Raw genomic sequence first — 18557 nt, forward strand, 5'->3', positions numbered from 1 at the left:
GGTTGTTGAAAATGCTAATTGGTGAGTCCTATCCCCCAGAAACTGGGATTTAGTACCTCTGTGGTGGGGCCTGGGAATTTGCATTTTTAACAGCTGTCCCCAAGGGATTCTAATACAAGTGGTTCTGGGACCATACTATGGAGACAAGGGTCCAGGGTGAAAGTGATGGGAGGGCTGCGGTTTGGGGTGGAGGTTGGGGGGCAGAGTTCTTTGTTCCAGTTAGGTTGGTTTCCTACCTATACAGCCTGTTTTCCACCCCTCACCATACACCTTCTCACCTTCTTTCCCTGCCTCTCTTCCCTTTTTCTGCCTTCATCTCCAATCTAGCTCTTGTGAAATGCAAGTGGTAGCAGCAAGGTCTCCAGAGGCCCCCGCTGGGCCTATGTCCTGCAGCTGGGGTGACAAGAGTCCTGCCGCATGATAGTACTCAAATTTACCACGCTTTCCTCTTTCCTCACCAGAGCACAGGAAAGGCAAGGCAAGAGAGTAGAGTGGAAAGAACACAGTGTCAGAAAGATTTGGGTCTGCATTCCAGTAAAAATTTAAAATCGGGCTCCATAACCCAAAAGCTGCATGACCTTGTGCGCAGTATTTAATTTATCTGTTTCAGTAAAATATTTATCTTACAAAGCTGCTGTGAGGATGAACTAGATAAAAACAACCTAGCAACGATGTTGGGTACATGGAAAGGTGATTAATAATGACAGAACTATGTTTATTGTCAGAACAGAGTCCCTTAAGTAGGGCTAGTGCATGTGGCTGTGCCAGTTGTGCAGTGTACAACCTTCACTGCTGTATGCCTTGTTCCTTGTTCTCACCAAAGGAGTTGGACTGCACTGTCCCCTGGTTAATATTCAGCTTTGCTCAATAGTCAAGAAACCAGGAGATCTCGGGTCCTAGCTCAGCCACATGGCTGCCTAGCAAGGAGGCCCGGGCTGACCAAGGATTTTACCTCTGGGCTCATTTCTCACTCTTTTCATCTACTAAAAAGGGACGGATAATAAAAGGCAAGTTTAGGTTTAAGAGCAGTGTGAAAATCAAAAGGACTAGATATTCTGTCTTGTTCAGGTACTAATCACTTATGTCAGCCTTACGGAATTCACCTATAGGTAGCCAACTCCAGAATCAGAAGAAACAAACATGCCCTTCTAGACATTTGATGTCCTAATTCATGGCACTGTAACCTTACCTGGGGGCATTGGGCTCTGACAAGGCAACCTGGAAATTGCTATTCTCTGCATCAATCCTAATTTTATTTTATTATTTTATTAATTTTTTAGAAACATTCTTTTTTAAAAAAGATTTTTTTAAATTTACTTGACAGAGAGAAAAAGCACAAGCAGGGGAAGAGGCAGGCAGAGGGAGAGGGAGGAGCAGACTCCCCGCTGATCAGGGAGCCTGACGTGGGGCTCGATACCAGGACCTCGGGATTATGACCTGAGCGGAAGGCAGAGGCTTAACCCACTGAGCCACCCAGGCGCCCCATCAATCCTAATTTTCAAAGTACTACCCCCTCCCCACTTACTTGGCCTGTGCAGGGCCAGGCTGAGCCTTGCAGAGTCACTTACATCAGGGGAGCAGAAATGGGCGTGACTCCGCAAAGGGAAAGGAGAACCTTCAATGGATCAGCTGGGTCAATGTGTGTACAAGTCCTTCCACGTGGCCATTGAATATTCTACTGTGCAAGGTGACCAGATCAAAGGGGAGGAAAACTGACATAGCCCCTTCCTTCTGGGCACTACAGCTGAAGCAAGCTGGTGAATGGAAGGCTTCCATTGAAGTATGTCAGGCTCAAACAAAGGATACTGGTCTCTGTAGCGGTCCTATTTTCCAAGGACTCAAGCTGTCTATGTTACAGAAATCTACAACTCCTCTTTGGCACCAAGTGGAGTGGAGTGAAGGATAAGGAGTTTCATTAAAGGAAACGAGCTATGGTTTCTTATTTCCTAATGTGTGTTAGGCACTGCTTTATGCACTTTCGTGTATGTATTTCTATTAATCTTCACATCAACCCATCAAAGTCAGTGCCATCATTGCCAGTTGGCAGCTAAGAATCCTGAGGCTTAAAACGGGTAATTCGGGGGCACCTGGGTGGCTCAGTCAGTTAAGTGTCTGCTTTCAGCTCAGGTCATGATTCTGGAGTCCTGGGAATCGATCCTCGCGTCATCAGGCTCCCTGCTCAGCGGGAAGGCTGCTTCTCTCTCCCTCTGCCCCTCTCCACCACTGGTACTCTCATTCTCTCTCTCTCTCTTGAATAAATAAATAACATCTTTATAAAAGGGGGGTGGTAAATCATTTTCCCAGCTAGTAAGAAGCAGTCGTGTCCAGACTAGAACTTGCCTTATCTGACTCCAAGGGACAATCCCACTGGAGCTAGGACTCCTAGGGTGAGCCAAAAGGTATTTGCACTGCAGTCATCCCCAGGTGTCCATGGAGACATTAGCTCTTTGCATGGAAGCACGAAAGCTAAGTGTAAGAAAGGGCTTTGTTGACACCAGCAAGGAGACTACATCTCAAAAACAAAAGGAAGTTGCTTGCCAGGTCCTGGGCTGTTCTTCTCTTTTCCTCTTGGCCCAGGTTACCTTTTCTTCTGATGAATAGATCTTCCCCTTTTGCTAAAATCTTTTTTTTAGCCTAATAGTGATTGAAAATGAAAACTAATATTTGCAGAGACTGAACAATCTCCTTCTGCCTCTTCCTCTGCCCTTCTGAAGTTTTCTTGTTTGGGAATTTTACTTTTAAACTCACCACAATAGCTTGGAATTCCAGGATCTCAGCAGCAAGAGTGCACAGGTCCAGCCCCTCTCCCCTTTCCCTTTCCTCAGCAGCCAAAAGATAAGACTGCTCCAAGAGAAACAGCCACTCCCAGGTTATTGCTGAAGGAAATATTTGCAAGATCCAGGAAGTGAGACACAAGGAGGCTTACACTGGGAGGGGAGAAGGGCCCAGAGGGATTGTTGTTGCCACCCTTCTCTGCCTCTGGGTCCACAGAACTTCAAGTAAGGAACAATTAGTCTGGCAATGACAAATGCAAGTGGCAAGACTTGCCCTGAACCTTCTACAGTGTCTGGGAGGCTGGTGCCAAGTGTCCTTTGAAGAGATCAGAGAAGTCCTTGCTTTATTGGGGCTGTCCTGGGTAAAGCCTAGCTCCCCCTTCTCCAGTGGCCCCAGCTTGGAATTTCCAAGAAGGTCTTCCCATTACTTGTCTGGATTTTACATAGTGTCATGGACCTGGCGGTAAGGGATGATAATGATCGGTCTTAGGTTTACTGAGAGTCCGTCATGCGTCAGGCACAGGATTGGACAGTTGACAGACCTGCTTTCATTGAACTCTTGAGACAATCTTCTGGCGTGGGTATTCTCTTGGCCATGTTAGAAATGAGGCTCAGAGAGGTTAAACAACTGGGAGAATGCGAAGGGAATAGTGGCTAGAAGTTCCAGCTATGGTCCATCAGACTCCAATGCCCACACTTTTGTCCACGCAACATGCTGCCTCTCTAGCGTTCAGACAACCTTCTCGAGAGATTTAATAGAAGACATTTTAGGAGTAAACAACACATTGTCAGGGGACCTGGAGGGTCTGACACAAGAATAACTCAGCTGAGGATCAGGCCGGACCAAGTTATTAAGGCTCTATTCACTGCTATCCAGAGGTAATGAAACCTGGGCATGCATTAGAACCACCTGGAGGGCTTATTAAAACACAGGTTGCTGGGTACTATCCCCAGAATTTCTGATTTAGTAGGTCTGGGCAGGGTGGAGAATTTTTATTTTTAATAATTTCCCAGATGATGATGGTACTGCTGGTCTGGGATCACACTTTGGGATCTACTGCTCTCATCAGTCATTACCTACCAGGTTCCCAACTTATCAGGGTATTTTAAGAGGTATAAAGCCATTAAAAAAAACACTTCTCAAAACAAAATTCATTTAATTAACTATATACATACCATCCATGTGACAACTGGGATGAAGATTTACAAAATAAAATAATGGGAATACTGGAGGTCCAAAAAGCTCTGGGAATCCTGATGTTATTCAAGGAAATTTGGTACCCCACATGGTTAAGCAATGGACGGGTCAAGGAAAGAGAGGACGTGTTATCTGTTTGAGTCCTCATGTATACCAGATGTTAATGTACTGACTTTTAAAGACCTAGGATACAATGGGAAAGACTTAACACCAAAGTTATAAAGAACATGATTCTGTCTCGGCCGGTTTAAAAGGCATTCTTGTTGCTCAATTATTAGTGAGAATGATTATTGTAGAGTAGTTCATGGGCCGCAGGTATTTAACGTTTAAGATTTTAACCCTTTGAGAGTAACCCTAAAGATTCACCAAATGTAGTACCTTTTGCAAAAGGTATGAATTTGACATCCAAGGCATCACAATACTGGTTGAGAGGACAAGGCGCCCAGTGAAGGAGGGAGCCTTGTCAACCGCTTGGCACTGCCATCTCAACGTAGCTTGATAGGTCTCTTTGCTGACAGGGTACACAGATGTAGTCACCATGGCGGAGAGAAAATGTGCTTCTTTATGAATAATGGCACTGAAGTGCGAACTATCTGCAAGCTAGTGCTGGTGATCTAAGAGATGGAACCGTCTTAAGAAAGTGATGCTTCTGAGCTAGATAATATAGTGTTTATTGCTGGGGGCGGGGAGGTGCTATGTTGCAGTGGCGGTGACAAATGTGGAAATTTGCAAAGATCTGGTGATGTACACCCTCAGGAATGTCAAAGTTCTCACAGATTTACATATGCAGAAGTGCTGGTTGATTGAGAATTCTAGCAAACAAATTGTAGTTAACAGTGAGATCAAGCATGTCTGGTAAGTAACACTGCCTGTCATTAGTACGTGGATTTTTCCAAAGCCCTTGATCTTGAACTTCCTGGGCCTAAATCAAACCAATCAATCCTCTTCTTTAGATTTTCTCTTTTTTTATTATAAATTCCAGCAACTTGACATGTGCCCTCAAAACACTGTGTGTATTTAACTCCAGCTGTTTACAGCTTACTAGCTGCCTTCCCGAATGTTCTTTGTGTATGGCTACTATCAGATTCAACATGTGATTTAAGATTTAGCCTTTTTGGGGTTAATATTATTACAAATACTCATTTCTGTGCAAGACCCAATATTTGTATACCTGTCATTGTTAATAGCTTATTCTGTTTCCATCACGATGATCTATTCGATCAGTAAATCTTTTCCATGATTATCAATAGCACTACTAGGAACATCTTTAAACAAATCATTTTTTTTTTCTTTTCAGGTTATTTCCTTGGGGGTCTGCTGGGTAAAAGGGTATGAACAAACAGTTTTATAACTCTTGTCACATATTTCTAGATTGTCCTCTCGGAAAACCGAACCAATTTTATACTGCTCCCCAGAAACGGTTTCCTCACAGTCTTGTCAAGATAGGGTATTATAATTTCTGTTGATCATTTCTATTAAGTGTTGATAGTTTAATAAGCAGGTCATGATACGTGGGAGTTGTTTTTGTTTGCATTTCTTTAATTGCTAGTGAACCTGTACTTTTCCATGCAGTGATTTTACCGCCTTGAGTTTCTCACGTGTAAACTGCTTGCTCGGTTTCCTTGCCCTTTTATGAAGCCGAATCTGAAAGCCGACCTTCTATTATCTATTTCCATTCTTTATATTTTTTGGACAGTCAACTGTTATCAGTGATGCTGACCCCAGACATTTGCCTCATTCTGTTTTTAGCTTTTAATTATATTCTGTTGTACAAAGGTTTTCCCCAAAACTTTTGTATATTTAAAATCATCCATCTTGTCTCTGATGATATCCTCCATTTAACAGACACAAATTTATCTTCTATCCATAGTTGGAACAAATATGCTATTTCACTGTCTGCTTTCTGGAATTTACTGTGGAATATTCTATGTGCTATGGATCTAAGTTAATTATTCTCTGTATTGATACCTAAAATTCCAACATTTATTAAAGAAAGAGTGATTGCTTTCCCCAGTTCAGGGATTCTTCCAATGTGCTTTATATTCTTAGAATAGCTCAGATCTATTCCTAGAACCTCTTTTTAGAAAAAATTCACTGTTTGCCTTTTTTCAACCCCCTATCATATGGTTTTGATAACTGTCACCTTATCACAGGCTTTAAAATCTGATAGGGTAAGTCTACCATCATTGCCTTTATAAATAAATGTATTCTTTGGTATTCTTGCCCACTTATTCTTCCAGATAAATTTCAGTATGAATTTGACAAGTTCTATAAAGCATCCCACCATGACTCTAATCGGTAGCACATCACATCTATACATTAACTTAGGGAGTACTGTAATCATTGCTATATTTAGTCTCCCCAAATTGAAGCAGAGTATAGCTATGCATTTATTCAGGTCTTTATTTCTCCCATTAGATTTTTATAATTTTCCTGGAATGAGTTTTGTGAGCCCAGGATTACATTAATACCCAAGTATTTAAATTCACTTTGTCACGCTTTTGACAAATCCTTCCATGCCTCGGAAGACTGCATTCTTCTTAGGTGGCAAAGCCTTCCTGAAAGTCTTAATACAATGAGATTCAATTCTGAATTATCCATTTTCTTTCACTCTGTCAGCAAATAGGAAATGTGTACTGGATATTTCACACTCTGCTCATGGTGTGGTTTGATAAAAGGAAGCAAGAAAGCCTGAGGCTGAGAACCAACAAACTTGGGTAGTAGTCTAGTTTTGTCACGTACTTGCTTTATAATCTCAGAAGCAAAGGGCTCTGGAGTCCGATGCCTGTTGGACCTTGGGCAAATGACTTTCATCTATCTGTAAGTTCCCTCATCTGTAAAATTGGGTCAATAAGTGGTAACTATCTCATGGGGTCATGAGAAATCATAAATAATTCATGTGAAGTGCTTATAGCAGTGCCTGACACATAAACACTTCATCAATGTTAGCTATTATACCTTTTGCTGTTGTTGTTAATAATAGTATAGTACGGCCTCTCTTGAGTCTTGGCTTCCTTATCAGTGAAATGGGAAAAATCAGGCTCAACTGCATAGTGTTGTTGTGAAGATTAACTGTAGCCATGTATATAAAAGTGCTGTACACATTCGAAAGCTCTGTGCCAAGTGGAGAAATGGACAGCAAGCAATCACAGGTATAGAAAACCAAAAGAGATAATCTAGGAAATACTTTCTTTTGGCTTTTAAATACATCACTTATGTATATAGCTTTTTCTCCCAGCAGATCTACTCACCACCGTTTTTCCCTCCTGCTAATATTATAATGCATTTGCATTCTCAGCACAGAAACCAAATAACAGTGGAGGGAGACAACCAAGAGTGTAACTACCTGGAATTAAAATTCATTGCAGGCTTCCAGGCAAAGAGAGTGGCTCAAGAATATACATTTGATTCTCCCACCTACACCCATCATTCCAATTGTGACAGAAATGACATAAGAAATGTTAAAAACGTGTGTGGGGGTTGGAGCGGAAGGTGAGTGAAAACTCCGTCAAGATTTCTCCTCTTAAATGTCATCTCTGTCCTTGACCTTTTCATCTTCCCTGAGGTCATAAACTCTCATCCATTTTAAGCATCAATACTCTTTTTCTTTCCATTGACCTCTCTTTTCTGTTTTTAGATTTAAACCGGTTTCCCAGATCCTGACCAAACCTGCACTTATACCAGTGGTTCTCATAATTAGTTTGCATCAGAATCGCTTGGAGGGCTTGTTAAAAACACAGACTGCGAGCCCCATCCCAGGTTTCCGATTCAGTAGGTCTGAGTGGGGCCTGAGGATTTGCATCCCTAACAAGTTCAGAGGTGATACCGAGGGTGCCGGTCCTGGGACCACATTTGGAGAACCATCGACTTAAATTAAACATTTCTGCTCCCTCTAATTACCACTCCATTTCTCTCCTTCCTTTCACCAGCCAATTTCTTCTTTTAAGACATTTTTAAATGTTCAACTCTGTTTTTAAAGTTCTTCTTTTAAAATATCTTTCTAATGACACAGTGGCATTAACACATAATCATTGTATTAAAATTAATGAAAGGAGGGACACCTGGGTGGCTCAGTTGGTTAAGTGTCTGCTTTCGGCTCAAGTCATGATCCCAGGGTCCTGGGATCGAGCCCTGCATTGGGCTCGCTGTTCAGCGTGGAGCCCACTTCTTCCTCTCCCTCTGCCCCTTCCCCTGCTTATGCTCTCTCTCCCCCACCCCGACAAATAAATAAATCTTAAAAAATAAAATGAAATTAATGAAAGGAAACTGAAACCTTCCTATGTTATTTGTGGAAACGTGAAACAGTACAGCCACTTTGAAAAACAGGCTGTTTCTCAGAAAGTTAATAGAATTACCATATGGCCCCCAAATTCCACCCTTTAAGTACAGACCCCAGAGAACTGAAAACATGGCCACACAGAAACTTGTACACGAATGGTCATAACAGCATTATTCACAATAGTTTAAAAGTGAAAACAACCCAAATGTCTGCCAACAGATGAATGGATAAATAAATAGTGGTATATCCACAAGTGGAATATCATTTGGCAAAGAAAAGGCATGAAGTACTGGTACAACACAGTGGACCACTAAAGCGTGCGAAGTGCAAGAAGCCAGACACAGAAACCCTCAGACTGTCTCGTTCCACTGGTAGGAAATGTATCGAATAGGCAAATCCACAAGAACCGAGAGTATTAGTGGTTGCTTGAGGTTGAGGGTGGGAATGGGGAGTGACTGTAAATGGGCACAAGGGATCTTTTTAGGGAGATGGATAGGTCTTAAAATTGGATTATGGTGATGATGGCACGCACTGTCGATTTACCAAAACTTATTGAATTCCACACTCAAAACAGGTGAATTTATGACATGTAAAGCTCTGTATATTTCTTTTTCTAGGAATTGCCCTTATGGACCATCATGCCATCTACTTTCTAGGCCCACGACTTTACTAAGCTTGCTTTCCTGAAGGTCACTTGTGATTCTGAATTGTCAAAGCCAGTAGCAGTCCTCTCCTTATCCCCTGTCATGGTGCACTGGCCTACCTCTCTGCCACGCCAGCTGCTCGCCCCTTCAGTTCCTTTGCTGGTTCCTCTTCTTCATCCTACACCCTAGCTGACCGATCGACAAACCTCCTCCAGAGAATCTACTTGTCTTCCTCACTAATTTCAAATTCAGCATGTCCCCACTCAAATTTACCATCTGCACCAAGCTAGCTCCCCTTTCCCACCTGCCCCAGCTCTGTTAATAACTTTCTCTGGGTCACCTGGGGCTCAGAGTTATCTTTGACTTATTTCCTTTCTGTCTCAAATTTCAGTCACCAGTTCTCTCTACTTTTCCCTCAAAAGGTGTCACTTGTAAGCAAATCCTTTGAACAGACAATTCACATGAGAAGCAATGCAAATATTAAATAAACACATGAAAACACTTCAAACTAGAATAATCAAAGGAAGCCAATGGAAATTATCCTAGGTGCCATTTACACCTATTGCATTAGAAACATTTTCCACAGATGGAAAGACTTGGGGGAAACTGGTATCCTTATATATTGCTAATGGCAGCGTACAATGTCTCCTGGGAAAAGAGTTTGGTGAAATCTATCAAGAACAATAAGAATGTTCGTATTGTTTCGACTAGTAATCCCAACTCTGGGTAATTGTTTTTAATGAGATAATTCAAAATGAGAAAAAGGTTATAGCTACTCAAAATTTTTCTGCAGCACTACTATATAATAGCAAGAAATTGGAAACAACCTAATTATCCAACAATTTGGGAATGATTAAGCAAATTACAGCACATTGAGCTGGTGAAATATGCAACCATTAAAATTTATAACTATTGAGGAAGCCTGTATAGCAACATGAAAAATTGTTTACCAAGTAATGCTTAGTGGGAGGAAAAAAGGCGCAGGACGCACAAAATCACATCTACATAGTTATTATAACTCTGCCAAAAAAAAATCTCTATACTTATAGATAAAAGCTGGTAGGGAAATGAAAACAATCAGGGTGTTAGGGTGGTAGGACTAAGGCTACTTTTTCTTCTGTTTTTAATTTCCTGTAATATTGTTTTCATAATAAACATTTTCTCCCCAAAATATCACACATATTTATCTATCTCTTCTGCTTTGCTCCTGTTGCACCTCCACCTTCCCAGTCCAGGGCCATCCTCATTCATGCCTGGATCACTGACCCCAGCTGTTCTTCCTTCAGCTTATCTAGGTTGCAAATGCAGCCCAGTTGCCTCAAGTGCCACACGTATCACATCACTTACCTGATCGATAACCTTCAATAGCTTCCATATTTGTGATACTATATAGTTTTTGAGGCCTCCCTATCCTGGTCCAGTACCTCACTACTCACCCCTTTTCTCTACTGTTACTCCTGCTGTTCCTCCTTCTACATCCTTATTGTCACACTACCGTTTACTGAGGGTTTACTGTGACGGGTTTTGTTCCAAATGCTTTACACATATTTGCTCATTTAATCCTAGCAACAATCACAGGAGGTAGGTACTCTGCCCCCATTTTACAAATAAGGAAACTGATGGGCCAGAGAGAGTGCACACGTGTGTGACAGCAAGAGCAAGAATGAGGGAGGGCCAGCCACTGGCCAAGATCACACAGCTGGAGAAAATAAGAATCTGGATTTGAACCCAAGCAGACTGACTCCAAGACCGGAACTCTTAACGAGTGAAGTTTATTTCTTCAACATACTCTGCTTAGCCCCTCTGGGCCTTTCCTCCCGTAGGTCCCAGTCTTCAGTTCTCTTACCCACCAACAAACTTAAATAGAGAACAATTTACCATGTATTGGCCCCGTACCATGTGCCAGATGCTTCTTGTTTGAACCATGTATTTGACACTTTTTGTTCTATGGTGACTCATTGGAGTAAGCAAGAGCTGGGTTTCAATCCTGGTTTGTCCCTTTAGTAGCTGTGAGACCTTCACTAAATGACCATAACTTCTGTGAATCTCATGTCCTTTACCCGAGTCAGTGGTTCACAGTGTGTGACCCCAGGACCAGCTCTGTCAGCATCACCGGCGAGCTTGTTAGAAATGCAGATTTTGGATAGGCCGGTGATGGGCGATGGGTATTAAGGAGGGCACATATTGCATGGAGCACTGGGTGTTATACGCAAACAATGAATCATGGAACACCACATCAAAAACTAAGGATGTACTGTATGGTGAGTAACATAACATAATAAAAAATTATTATTAAAAAAATTATTATTAAGAAAAAAAGAAATGCAGATTTTGAGCTTCACTCCATACCTACTGGCAGGGGTTGGGGGGGTAGGGGTGGGATCTATCTGTCTGTGTTTTAACAAGCCTTCCAGGTGTTTCCAAAGCACATTCAAGTTTGAAAACCACTGCCCTAGTTAGAATAATACCTACCTGACAGAGTTGTGGGGCATAGAAAACATAACAGAATATGGGGAGCTTAGCTGACAGCGGCACATAGGTTGTTTTGTAAATGGTAATTTATTATTACTGCTACTTAACTTGGTGTGGGTTAGTCTTCCTTGCTCAAGCTGTGAGTGGACAGGCATTGTGCTTCCTGATGCTCTTTCTCTAACCTTCCCCTGCTTGCCTAGAAAAAGGCAGTACATACACTAGATTTTGAATAAAATCCTCTTACTTCACTGGCTGATTGGTAAGAGAACCAGTTTGGAGATTAGTCTCATGTCTCCACAGGTAGACTGCCTGGGTCTCGTCAACTTACCAGACCTGTGGGACTTCAGGCAAATGAATTTATCTGAATTTAACTGAATTTATGCTTCAGTCTCTTCTCTCTGCCAAAGAGAGAGTCTAATAATAACTACCCCTTAAGGTTATGGTGATAAATACAGTTGACCTTTGAACAATGGGGGGTTAGGGGCACCACCCCTCCCACCCCCATGCAGTTGAAAATCCATGTGTAACTTTTGACTCTGCAAAAGCTTAACTATTCATAGCCTACTGTGCACTAGAAGCCTTACTGATAACACAATCAGACCCTATTTTGTATGTTCTATGTAGTATATGCTATATTCTTATGCTAAAGTAAGCTAAGGAAAAGAAAATGTTATTAAGAAAATCATAATGAAAAATACATTCACAGTACTGTATTGTATTCACTGAAAAGAGAATCCATGGATAAGTGGTCCCATGCAATTCAAACCTGTGTCATTCAAGGGTCAGCTGTAAATATTTGTAAAGTGCTTTGAATGGTGCCTAGATGAGAACACTATGCTCAAGAGATGCTAGTTCGCATTTCCCCCATTTGCTGGTGGAGGAGGCTGTTTCTTCAGTTGGTAAGCCAATGACAAATACCTCTTGAGCAGCTTCTCTGGGTCAGGTGTTGTGGTAGGCACAGAGAAGTCTGCAGCCACAATGTGGTCTCCTCTGTCAGTCTCGGTCTAATATGCGAAACTCAGCAGACCCACCAGACTGAAACGATCTCTCCAAGGACATGGTACAAGTCAGTCCTCAGCAGGGAATCAGATCAGCCATAGAATCCCATAATATCCCCAAGCAGGCCTCATACTTCTGAGACATGATGCTGAGGGATCCCTTTGAAAGGTTTCCTTAGGGATCCTACTTGATGCAGTTATAAGGGGAAAAGCATCAACTCTGGGGCCAGAGAAACAGGGGTCCCAGTCCTGGCTCTGTTGCTAAGTAGTTGTGTGTGTGACCTCAGCTAAGTTATATAATCTCTCTGGACCTCATCTATAAAATAGGTAATAAAATGAACTGTTGTGGAGAATAAATGAGACTATGAGTTAAAAAGGGTCCAGCCCAGTGACTGACATTTAGTAGATTATTCATAAATGTTGGGTTCTTCCCTTTTTCATGGCCAACCAGAAAACTGAAAGGTTTCTCACACTTTGGAGTCAACAGAAAGCCCAAATTATTCCTGACTATCCCACCAAATCACAGGGGATAATATAGATCCCCAGAAAGACCCTTAGGCTCTTTGGGGGTCAGGAGACCCAGAGTTTAGTCCTCTCCCTTGGTGTCCCCACAGAGGCACGGCTAAGGGCCTTCTTCCCTGTTCCCCCATCATTTCTAGAGTTTGAGTTAAAGAATCAATATAATTGAGGGGTATCTTGTATAACTTGGCCTGGAGAAGAACTGGCTAAAAGAATATATTAAGGAATTTCACAAAAAAAGAAGGTCTTGTCAAACTGATGGAGAGCAACCCAGAGAAGGTAACTCTCCACCCCTTATAGCCACCTATGGCAGCTGGGCTCATCTCTGGGGAGCATGGTTCCATGTGCCAGGTTCCCCACATTACAGGAGCAGACTCTCCACTTTGGGCATTATTTTTTCTTAAAGTCTTCACCCAAGAAACTCTTTTCCGCCTCGTCCAAGCCATGTGTGCCATTTGCCAAAATGTCCCTACCTCCTTCCAGGAATTTTAATCTATTACTAGCATGACCTGCCCCTGGACTTTCAGGAGCAAACCCTAAGTTCTCAACAAGCCCTAGAAAAAGAACAGTGGCTGAGCCCAAGAAACAAGTGCCTCCCACAACTGAGGCAAAGGCACAGCTGTAGCCGGACAGTCTTACCTCCTCTGTCCTCTCCAATTGCCCAACGGCTGCCGGGAAGGCAGGCATCGTTTATGCCTTCTCATCTATATTTCAGCATTATCTGCTCCCACATGTCCTTGCAACCTGCACAGGCCTGCCCCAGGTCTCTGAGCTGATGGGCCCAATGTCCCACGATTCTGCCTGACTACTCCATACTCCAAAATGTCCTAGTTGGGTCTGTCAGTTGGGTCTGTAGCTCAGCTGCCTGCGGGGGGCAGGCTAGATTACATCTACGGTATCAAGTTCTTGGTATGGACACCAGGCTGGGTTCCTCAAGGGAAACTGAGCAAACAGAAGATCTTAGCAATTTCTATAGAAGTCTCAGAAACGCCAACTCGCCCCAACTCCCTGAGCGATCACTTACCTCCCTGACTGGCTGGTCTTCCTGTTTCCTGTTATTGGTTTCCATTTGTCCCCAGGAAATTCCTGCAAGGCAAAATTCTGATAAGTTAGGGAGCTCTGAGCAGACAGGTATCCAGATGGCCTCAAAAATGTGAAGAGGTCAGGAGCCCGTCCCTGGCCAGACCCCCCTCCCCCATTGGTTTCTTCTACTTTCCCACAGGGGCTAGAGAAACATGTACCTGGAGGGCTGCCTTTCTTGTCAGGAGGCCCGGTGAACAGCTGGGGGCATTCAGAGACTAAAGGGAGCACTCAGGGACCTGGATCCTGTGCACTAGAAACTCTGCCTTTCCCTCTCTTTCTCCGCTCCCCTCCCAAACCACCTTATAAACCAGTTTAGCACGTTTGCTGTTTGCCCTGGCTTTTGTGAAGGAGGTCTTTTTGTTTGTTCTGCCAGGTGAACCTGCTCATTCCTCTTTCCTCCTCCAACATAGAAAGCATCTTCTTGGAAGCCCTGGCCCTTGAGGGGGCTTTGAGGCCCGAGGCTCCTGCTGAAACCTTCTCCCAGGGTGAGGCAGGGGCAGAGCGTGCAGCCCAGTGCACCCCTGTACTGCAGGGTCCCTTCCTCCTCGCCGCCCAGCGCCCAGCGCTGCTGGCAGGGGCCGAGGAGGGCTCATCTCTGGGGAGCACGAGTGCCAGGTGCCACATTCCCCACATGACAGGAGTACACTCTCCACCCTGGGCATTCTTTCCTTAAGGGCTTTGCCCGAGCAACTCTTTACCCTGCCACCCAAGCCACAGATGCCATTTGTAAAAAATGTCCTTTCCTTCCTAGTCTAGCTCCAAACCTGATGCACATTTACCTCTGACATTCTCCCCCAGATTTTGCACCCAGCATCCTCTATCTAGCAACTCAGAGCTTAGCTCACCAGGAATGCACAATTTTTCCTAAACCTCACCGACCTTCCAAATTCCCTCTTTCTCCAATGCTATCATTGGTCCTGTTCAAAGTTTTATTACCTTTGCCCCAGCAAAAAACAAAAAACAACCCCCCCAAAACCAAAACCAAACAAAAAAAAAAACACCATAAAGAAAACACACCAAAAATTTACTCCCTTTTGGGGGTAAGATACTTGGTGTCAGTCATACTGGCTGAGATACTTCCTAGCTGTGTTATTTGAGGGAAGTTATGTCACCTCTCTGAACCTCAGCTTCCTATCTGGCAAATAGAGACTATGCTATCAAGCTTTGCCGGCTTCCCAGGAGTGAGAACAAAGTGGGATGCTCACAGAGGATTCCTAGTGCAGCGCTCAGCTTGTAGGAGGCTGCAGATGTCAGGAGCCACGGAAAAGATGAGGTTTTACAGCTTTCCCAAGATCAGAGTGGTGCCTGCCCGTACCTATCATGTTAGAGCAGCTCTGATCACTTGTTAGACTTTAGACTCTGCCTCGACGCCCTTCTGAGATGTCCCTGCCCTCAAAGACACTATTACTCACTCAGCCACAGTGGGAGCCAGGATTTCCTGTCCATGCCCTGTGGAAAGTGCTCAGTAAATAGCAGTGGCCAAACCAAACAAAGTCCTTCCCAATTCGCAGCCTCCTTCTCAGCTCCCCAGTATATCACCTTCCTTTTTTCCCTTGAGCCACTTAGGTTGTCATAAATCGCCTGTGCTCTTTGAACCAAGGAGGCAGTTATCCCTTATGGCTTATTGCAGATGGGGGTCGCTTGCCGCCCCAGCGGAAGCCATACGGTCAGAAGGCATCCTGCCATGCTGGAGAGGGTCTGGGCTTTTCCGTCAGCTTATGGAGAGGCAGCATGGCACGACTAGGAGCTTAGCCTTTGAAGATAGAGGACATGGATTCAGATCCCACACCTGCCCTTCACTAGCTGTGTGACCTCAGGCCAAGTACCCAGCTTCTCTTTAGCTGGTTTCTCCCAGCTATTTCATAGTGAGATCATCCTAATAACAGGACCTGTTTCCTGACTGCGTCGAGGACTAAGTGAGTACCTGGTGCACTGTGGATACTGAAATGTTAGTTACTATGAGACTATTCAAGTTTGGGATTTGCCACTTGCTAGATGGGTGACCTCTCTGAGCCTCAGCTTCCTTGGCTATATGATGGGCATCCTGTTATACCTTATCTCATACAATTGGTCATTTGAGCTGGGGTGGCCTATCCCATACTGCAAGTTTTCCCTCTGTCTGGGGTGTGTATGTGTGTGTGTTCAGGTGGCAGGGGTAGAAATGGGCATGAAGTGGCTCCACGTATCCGAAAGCCTAGTGTCTAAGCAAACCTGCTGAGCTGGTCTAACAGGCACTGGGAGCCCAATGTGCCCCCTCCTGCGGAGTACAAAAGGAGAGGCATGGTGTGGGCACAGGCACACCCCCATCGCCGCCGCCAACTGCTGCAACCTGCAAATGTCACCTCCTGCCCTTATGGAGTTACTAGCCGACCTTCTGCAAGCCTTCATGTCCTCTCTCCCAGCGTCAGCCCCCTTTCTCTACTGTTCACTTGCAGAACCTTCTTTCGGCAAGCTTTTCAAGCTAAGCCAAAGTCTTCCTTTATTTTAGGAGAAAATAACTCACACTTAAAAGATGATTACTATCCAGTAGTCACTGTTCTAAGGGCTTTACACATATTTCATCATTTAATCCTCACAACCAACTTATGAAGTAGGTACTATTACCCCCGCATTTTTTTCGGATGGGAAAGCTGGGGATTTGAACACAGGCAGTCTGGTTCCCGCATCACTGCCCTTTAACCATTATTTTATATTTCCTCTCCTCTTTGCTTCCACATTTTGTTATAAATATTTTCAAGCATACAGAAAAGTTGAACAAGTTGATAAAATGACCCATATAATCCACCACTTAGATTTGACAATTAATATTTTACTAAAACTGCCTTATCCCAGACCTTTTCACTTCTCTATCCAACCACCAATCTTTCTTACCTTCTTGATGTATTTTAAAGTGACAACTTTATCCCCAGAAATTTGAAAACATAAAGGGAATAGAAAAATTTCTTGACGAATTACCAACGCTCACTCAAGAAAAAACAGATGACCGAAATGACCTGTATCTAGTAAAGAAATGGAATTTGTAGTTTAAAATCTCTCCACAAAGAAAACGGCAGGTCCTGATGGCTTCGATGATAAATTCTACTGAACACTTAAGGAAGAAATAATACCAATTGTATGCAAACTCTTCTTGAAGATGGAAGAGGAGGGGCCACCTCCCAACGTATTTGGTAAGGCCACCGTCTTGACATGAAAACCAGACAAGGACAATAAAAGAAAACTACAGATTAAAATCCCTGATTAACATAAACACAAAAATCCTTAACAAAATATTCACAAATCAAATCTAGTAACATATAAAAAGGATACTATGTCATGATCAAGTAGGATTTAATCTGGCAACGCTAGTCTGGTTCTTATTTCAAAAACCAATCAATTATAATTCACCATATCAATAGAGTAAAAGAGAAAACTAGGATCATTTCAGTAGATATAGACAAAGCATTTTTAAAAATCCAGCATCCACTCCTGATAAAAGTTCTCAGCAAACTAGGAATGAAAAGGAATTTCTTCAACCTGCCAAAGGGCATCTACAAAAAACCTATAGCTCACACCAAACTTAATAGAGCAAGATGAGGAACAAAGCAACACTACCCACACTTACCACTTCTACCAAACATTGTATTGGAGGTCCCAGGTGGTGCAGTAAGCCCTCCCCCCCGAAAAGGCATACACAACGGAAAGGAAGATAAAAGCCAATTTCTTTTGCAGATGACATAATTGCCTATGTAGAAAATCTTTAAAAATCTACCACAAAGCTACCAGAACTAATAAGTGGGTTTTGCAAGGTTGCAGTCTACAAGGCCAACATACAGAATTACATTGCATTTCCACATAGTATTAACAATGAATTTGAACTTGATATTAAGAAAACAATACTATTTAAAATAACATCAACAACATGAAATCCTAAGGATAAATAACAAAATACACGCAACATTTGTATGCTGAAAACTGTAAGCTGTGTACATCAATATAGCTCAAAAACTTCAGCATACTTATCATTAAATAAAGTTTGATATTTGTTTATAATGTTTTTAGGCAAAATTTACCTCCAGTGAAATGCACGAATATTAAGTGTACATTTGTTGAGGTTTCATGAATGCATACACCTGTGTGACTCAAACGCTTACAAAGATACAGAACATTATCACCATCTGACAAAGTTCCCTCGTGCCTTTTCCCGCTCAATCTCCGTGGCACCTTCCATAGGTAACCACTGTTTTGAACTTGTTTCCCACCGAACAGCTGTTCTAGAATGTTACATAAAAGGAATAGTATATACACTTTTGTGTGAGGCTTCTTTGACCCCTAAGGTTCCTTTTTTCGAAGAATTTGTATTGAGAAATGTCAGACACTGAGTCATTCAGAAGTGTCTGCCTATGCAATAACAGTTCGACACAGGGATTAACTTCTGATTTGAGTGCACCAGCCAAAAGGTGGTGCTAGGGAAGCCACGGAGCAGGAATGTGGCAGGGGCCTGTGTTGAGGTGGTAGGTCATAACCAGAGTATAGCGACAGCTAGTCTAGCCCTGGGTCTCTGGCAAAGATAGGCTGGAAAAGGGCATAAGGATTTGTTCTTTAGAAAACCAG

General features: G+C 43.0%; 1 protein-coding gene across 2 annotated transcripts in view; it reads right to left on the reverse strand.

The window, feature by feature from the left end:
- SHROOM4 (shroom family member 4) overlaps nt 1-18557 on the reverse strand; it is a 249861-nt gene that overhangs the window by 18805 nt on the left and 212499 nt on the right. For both annotated transcript variants that reach the window (XM_057311539.1, XM_044389409.3), the window contains one exon: nt 13909-13970. In XM_057311539.1, coding sequence (XP_057167522.1) covers nt 13909-13970 — 62 coding nt within the window. The remainder of the gene's footprint in view (nt 1-13908; nt 13971-18557) is intronic.

The sequence above is a fragment of the Ursus arctos genome, chromosome X (genome assembly GCF_023065955.2).
Source record: "Ursus arctos isolate Adak ecotype North America chromosome X, UrsArc2.0, whole genome shotgun sequence".
Taxonomy (NCBI): domain Eukaryota; kingdom Metazoa; phylum Chordata; class Mammalia; order Carnivora; family Ursidae; genus Ursus; species Ursus arctos.